Genomic DNA, 7,535 nt, shown 5'->3' with positions numbered 1-7,535 from the left:
AATAGATATATGGTCCATTAAAAAAAATGAATATTTAAATTTAATTAAATATTTTTTTTTAATTTTAAATTATGTATTTTAGATAGTGAGATTGATATGGATGTTCTAAAGTTAGGGAAGAATTTATAAGACTCCTTAAAGTGTAAGAGTAAAATGGAATTAATCAATGGCACACTAATAATAATTATAAGGTGTGAGGATATGGGTATATAATCATTGAATTATTAGGATTAAATACATGAATTTAATATAGCTATATGCTAATTTGCCGATCCTTGGTGCCTAAACTGGGCTTAAAAAAAAAAAAATGGCATATTAAATTTGAAAAACTATATGCTAAGTTGCTCTATTTAACGGATTCATCCCATTGACAGGCGTCGCAATTTTGTCCGCGCCTCCTCGTCTGAGATCCGCTCGATTCTGCTCCCAGAAGGGCGGTGGAACGCTGGGGTGAGGCGGTTCGCTCTCGCTTGGGGTTTCCTCGGATCTTGAAATAGTTTTAGTACGCGAAGGTTGGATCGAGAGTCGAAAGATGGGCTCCCTAATCAAGGCAGAGGAGGTGGTCGCTGAGGGAGAATGGTCAACGGAGGCTGTCGTCTACGTCAACGGTGTCCGCAGGGTGTTGCCCGATGGGTTAGCGCACCTCACCCTTCTTCAGTACCTAAGAGGTCTGCAATTTCCCTCGTTTATTTGTGCAACTTTATCTTATGGAAAATTAATGTAAAGTTTGCTCTTTTGGGGACTCACCATATTGATTTCTGCAGTATAGCTTTATTCTTCGTCGTCTCTTTTAATGGTTTTTTTGTGGTAGAGACACTTTGACATCGCAAGCCCCTACTGGATTTTTTTTTTCTACGTAAAAGGGAAATAGGAGGCCAAAAAATAGGGGAAGAAGTTAGGCTTAGGAATGATCTACGAAGAAGGGATTAACTATAAGGGAAGATGGAAAGCTGCGTATTTAATGGGCAAGGCCCTATAATTCTAAAGTTTTGAGTAAATAGAATAAGGCTTTGAACCAAATGAGGCAAAGTTATGTATAAACGAGAACGATAGGAAACCAAATGAGGTTTTTGAGAAAATTCAGCGAACCAAATGTAAACACAATGAAATCAAAGAGAGGTTAGAAGTCTGCACCTTGCAAGAATGACACGTGACTGGAGTCTACCTAAGAATATCCATATTATTTGTTGTTGTTGTTGTTTCTCTTGAACCCTTTTGATCAATGCCCTTTGGTCCTACTTGATAGTGCTAATTTCAGGTTTCAACATATTATGTCGTCTTCTTTTGTTTCTTCTCTTGTGAGGGAATGACGAGTTTCTAGGCTGAGAAGCATTTCCCAACCAAAGCATGACAAATAAAAACTTACAATGACACAGAAAAAAGCCAAGCCCTCTGCATCTCCAGCCATATCACTGCAGTTGAAGACATAATGTTCACTTGTATTTGGTGACTGAATATAATTGTATCTGCTCGATTCATTGTTGCAATGAGCAGGGACACTTGTTAAGTCTTTTCTTGGGAATAAATAACCAATACCTACTCAAACAGAAATAAAGAGTAACATGGAAACAAACAAATAAAAATTTATAATCAATTTAAGCAGCCTTAAAAGTTTAGCAAATATGAGATCTTTATGGAATCAACTAAAATTCATTTGCAACATGACAAAAAATGGAGGAAGAAATCTCTATACTTTGTTGTATTTCTAAAGTATTTTTATATTACTATATATAGACTATTCTAGAATATAAGGAAAGGAAACTGTTACACAAACTAAGAAATATCCTAGAGCTGTATATAAACTTCCTAATTAGTTCAATACAGGATGTATGGTACAGGTACAGGCAGCATAGCCCGTGATTGGCTTCCTAATTATTTTCTAACTAAATCATGTTCATGGAGTTATCTTTGTGATATAATTTCTCTGTTTCAACCACCATCTTTTTGAATCTGTCTGTTTCTCTTGCTGAGAGTTTGATGTTGTTTGGTTGTTCTTCAATAGATCTTTATGACTGTAAACAACATGATAACTCCATTTTTTTTCCTGGATGTAGATATTGGTCTAACAGGAACGAAACTCGGCTGTGGTGAAGGTGGCTGTGGAGCTTGCACAGTAATGATTTCCTGTTTTGATGAACGGTCAAGGAAATCACAGTGAGTAAATTTTCTGATTAGCATAATTACTTTTATTGATAAATTTTTTGTTCGATATGGAATCTTGAATTTCACTAAACTCATGGTGCAAAATGCTTATGTGGCATGAGATTGATTGCTTTTATTGTTGGCTACATTATGAATCGATTTATGAAGGGGTTTGGTATACTTTGTTGTTGATCCTGTCCGAAAGTCGATGAGCTGGAAAGCTGGGGATGTGGTGCGCCCGCTGACCGCTTGTAGACTCCGCTCAAACCTATCAGTGTTGAGCCAGGGAAGGGGTCCCTGGCGTTGACCCTTTGATACTCAAGTCAGTCACCGACGATGAAGTAGAAGGCGGAGCAAAAATGAACAGTAGAGAGCACAGTGTCTCGCGTATTGCGTACCTCCGCCGATGCTTGGACCTCCTTTTATATTCCTGTAGCGTGCGTGCACACTTCCCAAGACGAGTACGCTTCTCAAAGTTTTCCTTGAAAAGACTTGTCAGTAAAGTGTCCCTACATAGTACCTTAACGGCCCGAGCATATCTCTGAAGTGAGAGTGGAAGCTTCCGCCGTAAGATCTTCTGGCTGTCCATGCCCGGTGTCGGCTGCACCAACTCCCAAAAGGAAGTCGATGAATATCAGAGGGAGTGTACTGCTAGGCCAAGCGGGTTGGCCGCTCGGCCGGAATTTCGTTGATCTGGTGTCCCGTTCGGTCGTCTAGAACCTCGCTACTCCTGTATGTGTGTCCGCTCGACTGAGGTTCCACTTTATCACTGTTGAGACCTATTGCTAGGCCGAGCGGGGTAGCTGCTCGGTCGAAGTTGAACTCTGCCCATATCAAGCTCTGTTGCCTAGTCGAGCGGGGTAGCCGCTCGTCTCGGCTTCTACACCACGTCGTCTCCTCCGTTCGGCGTCCAATAATCCATTGAGTGTCGGTCATTTGACACCTCCCCGTGTCGAACGCGGGATCGGACCGGAACCTTCTCCCCTGGGTCGGGGCATGGTCGCCTCCCGACCGATGATATCTGAGCGTTGACCGCCTTGATTTTGACCTCCACCGTGGCAGCTATCTTTCGTGGGGTGGGGCCCCTCATCATCACCGCATCACATGTCTCCCTCTCAAGTCTAGTCGAAGAAGGATGCAAGTCTGACTGACTGGATAATTGTTTGTGAAGCGTGCCATCCGATCGACTTCGTCACTCCTTGATTTCTGATCGGGCTAACGCGATACAACGGTCGGCTGTGTGACCGCTCTCTGCCGGTCGGCTTGTTGAAGCTTGTCGTTCGGCCGTAGGTATGCTCCCTTAAGCCGATCGGAACAACAAGCATTCATACTTGTCAATCTCTTCTGGGGCTTCTTTGGGTAAGCGCGATCCGAGCTTACGTCACCCTGATTTCTAGGAAATCGTGCAAATCTCCACGCATTAAGGCTGAGTGCGCCCCCATGCCTTTTAATTGCCCTCATTAAATGTCGGCCCGTGGCGATGCGCCACGTGTCACGCCTGTTGCCGCCATACGCCTGACGCATAGTTATCAAAAGCGCGAGGCGCAAAAAAGCGCTCAAGGGTCTTGGGGCTTAAAGCGCAAAGCGCAAGGCGAAGCGCGGGCTTTACAGAAAAAAAGCGTAATAAACAATAGGACTCTTATATTTATTAAAAATCTTTCAAAATGTCTTTGAAAATCCAAATAACCATAAACAAATATTCTTTGATGAAGTTGTAGATTATTGAAAATCACAAGTCTTTGAAAATATAATAGAGGAAATATCAAATATCAAAATAATCATCTTCTTCATCTTCATTGTCCAAATCTACGTCATCAGCTCCATCGCTTGATTTGTATCCATCAGTATCCTCTTCTTCAGTTTGATCATCAAGATTAATTTATTCTTCATTAACAAGACTAATTTGAGCTGAAGATAGTTTTCTTTTTGTTGATGCAGATAATGATGCCCCTTTTGAAGAAGATGCATTTCGAGATCGAAAGCCATATGCACTTTCACCAACCCCAGATGCTCGTGCTACATCACTCCAACGCAAATCTTCACCTTCGTAGACAAAATCATTATCATTGTCTTTATCACTGTCATCCAATTTACCCAACAATCATTCATTACTATCATCTATCTCTGACAAAGTAATAGGATCAATTTTGTCTCGCATGTCATATCTTCTCCTCAAAGCTCTATTGTACTTGATATATACCAAATCATTCAATCGTTGTTGAGACAACCTATTTCTTTTCTTAGAATGTATCTACAAAACAAAATTAAAAAGTAAAAGGTTAAGTTCATAATATAAATTTTAATATGTATAAAAAAAATTCCAACTTACATGTTCAAAAACACTCCAATTGTGTTCACAGCCTGAAGAAGAGCATGTGAGGTTTAAAATCTTCATTGCAAATGTTTTTAATTCAGGAGTTGATGCACCATAAGAAGACCACCAATCAGCTTAAAATACAAAAACATATAAATTATAAGATTAACTTTATTACCATCCAATATTAATATTGCATAATCTATTATTTATAAATTTACTTGGTGATTTTAAAGTTCTTTGTCGGATAGCCATTGGCAAACCAAAAAGTCCTTCTGCTTTCTTGTATTTTTCCAATTGATTCGTGATCTTATCTTGTAAATCCTCACCTCTCACTAATCTGGATATGCACTTGTACAAACCCTCCATCACTTCTGTATCATTTTCTATATCAGAGTTTGAGTAAAAACACTCTGGATTCAAGAAATATCCAGCTGCGTGCAAAGGTCGATGGTGTTGAATGTTTCATCTTTTGTCAATGAGTTCAAAAATGCTACGATATTTCTCTTCATTATTGTTAAATGACGCAGCGATAGCTTCTTTGGCCCTGTCCATTGACTCATAGATATAACCCATAGGAGACCTTTTTTCACCATCTACTAGCCGTAATACTTTCACCAATGAGCCACCAACCTTTAATGCAAAAACCATATTTTTCCAAAAAGAATGCATCAATATCACTTCTGCTACATGTTTTCCTGCAACCTCCTTAGAAAATCGACTATTTGCCCACTTTTCAGATGTAAACATCTTTCTCAGATTTGCTTGTTGTACATGAAATCGCTTTAAAGTTAAAAAAGCGGTTGGGAAACGTGTCTTTGCGGTTCTTACCATGTCTCTCTGTCCAGTAAACTCTCTCATCATGCTCAATACTTGTGGTCTGTTGTAAATATAACCATTAACCATCAACGCTCGTTTATGCAATTTTCTGAGATGAGGAATTTTGAATATATCCTCAGCAACAAATCTAAACAATGAGCTGCACAGGGAGTCCAGTACAAGTGTGGAAATCGGTTTTCCAAAAGACGACCTGAAAAAACAAATAAATTTAATAAAAAAATATTAAAAATATAATTCAATTATAATTGAAACTTGAAAGTAACAAAAAATTAAAATATTACCTGCACTGACATTGCAGCTTGCATTATCTGTTACAATTTGAACCACATTTTTTTCTCCAATGCGATATACAAATTTAGAGAGTAACTCAAACATCTTGTCCGCTGTGTGAGAATAGCCTGAAGCATCAACTGATTCGACAAATACACTTCCTTTGGGACCATTCACCAAAAAATTTATAAGAGTCCTACCCTTTTTATCGGTCCATCCATCTGCCATGATTGTGCACCCAAACTTAGCATGATCTTCTTCATGGGATTTGAGAAGCGAGTTCGTATTTGCCAACTCCTTCTTTAAATACTTAACCCTCACTTCATGATATGATGGAGGTTTCATCCCCGATCCAAATTGTCCAATAGCTTCAATACAAGACTCAAAAGAATCATATTTTACAGCATTGAAGGGAATTCTAGCATCATACATCCATCTTGCAAATTTCTCAACTGCAATATCTCTTAACTTCTTTTTATTTTCATCAAATTGTCCTTTATTTTTTTGCACGTTTTGCTTGACAATTTCATCAACATCTTTCATAAAATAAAGGTTAATAGGTCCAGTTTGTTTACACTTTTTACCTTGGACCGTAGGATGGTTGCTTGAATTAGATATTGGTCGTTTCCCTTTCACTTTAGTTTGATGATCATCTTCTTCATGTTCTTCCAAATCTTCCAAATTATCAACATCATCAGAATGAGGAATTTCATCCATTTGATTCTTCAAATTACTCTTTTTTTTTGCATGAACTCTCTAATTTCTTCTTTAACATGCTCGGGACATTTCGGACAAGCTTTTACATTTCTATTGCCCCCAACTAAATGTAGCTTGTGTCGATAAATTCCACTATTTGTTATTTTACCACAGAAAATACAACCAACAACATTTGGGTTTTTAGGATCCGAACATGTTGCATAATTCCAAGCAATATCCTTTCGAGTTGATGGAGTTGTTGTATTTGACATGGTTAAGAATCAATACTGCTGAAAATGAAATCAATAATAATGATCAATCAATAAATAAAATAAAAAACAGTAAAAAAAAAATTAATTATAGAATATAGAATACAAATCTGATTTATATGAATTAAAAAAATTTAGTAGTTTTTTAAATTTAAAATTTATTTTTTATATATTTAAAATTTTAAATCTAATTAATACAATTTATCAAATTTATTTATTTTAAATATATTTTTTATGTATTTAAATTTTAATTCTGATTTACTGATTTATTTGAAATTTGAATTAATATTTTTTTATTTTAAATAAATTTTGTATATATTTAAATCTGATTTATATAAATTAATTAGATTTTTTATATTTAAAATATATTTTTTATATATTTAAATCTAATTAATAAAATCTATCAGATTTTTATATTTTAATTTTTTTAAATTTTTTTATGTATTTAAATTTTAAAACTAATTTACTGATTTATTTGAATTAATAAAATTTTTTAATATATTTTTTATATATTTAAATATGTTTATATAAATTAATTAGTTTTTTTTATATTTTAAATATATTTTTTATAAATTTTAAATCTGATTTATATTAATTAATAAACTTTATTAGTTTTTTATATTTTAAATATATTTTTAATAATTTTTAAATCTGATTTATATTAAGTAATAAAAATTATTATATTTTTTTAATTTAAATATAATTTTATATATTTTATTGGGATAATTTAATTAGGCTTTATAAAACCTATTCGAAATACCCTATTTAAGTGAGGAGTTCTTTAATTTAATTAAATGCATAAAAAAAAAAACAAAACAAAAAAAAATTTTGACGCTGGGCTACAGGGCTCACGCTCGATCGCGACACCGTCGCGGCACCGGAACCGTGGCAAGACGCTGCCGGCGACGCCGAAGGCGTCCGACAATGATGCCGGAGCCGTCGGAGGAGTCCGACGATGCTTCCGGCGCCGCCGGAGGCGTCCAGAGCCGCCAGAGGCATCACGG

General features: G+C 36.3%; 1 protein-coding gene across 1 annotated transcript in view; it reads left to right on the top strand.

Moving 5' to 3' along the window:
- The first annotated feature begins 362 nt into the window (after positions 1–362).
- Positions 363–7,535, top strand: part of LOC121981268 (xanthine dehydrogenase-like) — a 38,088-nt gene continuing 30,915 nt past the window's right edge. Inside the window, exons 1-2 of the mRNA XM_042533708.1 lie at positions 363–668; positions 2,055–2,154. Of these exons, the coding sequence (XP_042389642.1) occupies positions 533–668; positions 2,055–2,154 (236 nt within the window). The 5' untranslated portion in view covers positions 363–532. The remainder of the gene's footprint in view (positions 669–2,054; positions 2,155–7,535) is intronic.

This window comes from Zingiber officinale, chromosome 5A, assembly GCF_018446385.1.
Source record: "Zingiber officinale cultivar Zhangliang chromosome 5A, Zo_v1.1, whole genome shotgun sequence".
Taxonomy (NCBI): Eukaryota; Viridiplantae; Streptophyta; class Magnoliopsida; order Zingiberales; family Zingiberaceae; genus Zingiber; species Zingiber officinale.
The sequence above is the reverse complement of the archived record's forward strand: the minus strand, read 5'-3'. Positions and strand labels throughout refer to the sequence as shown.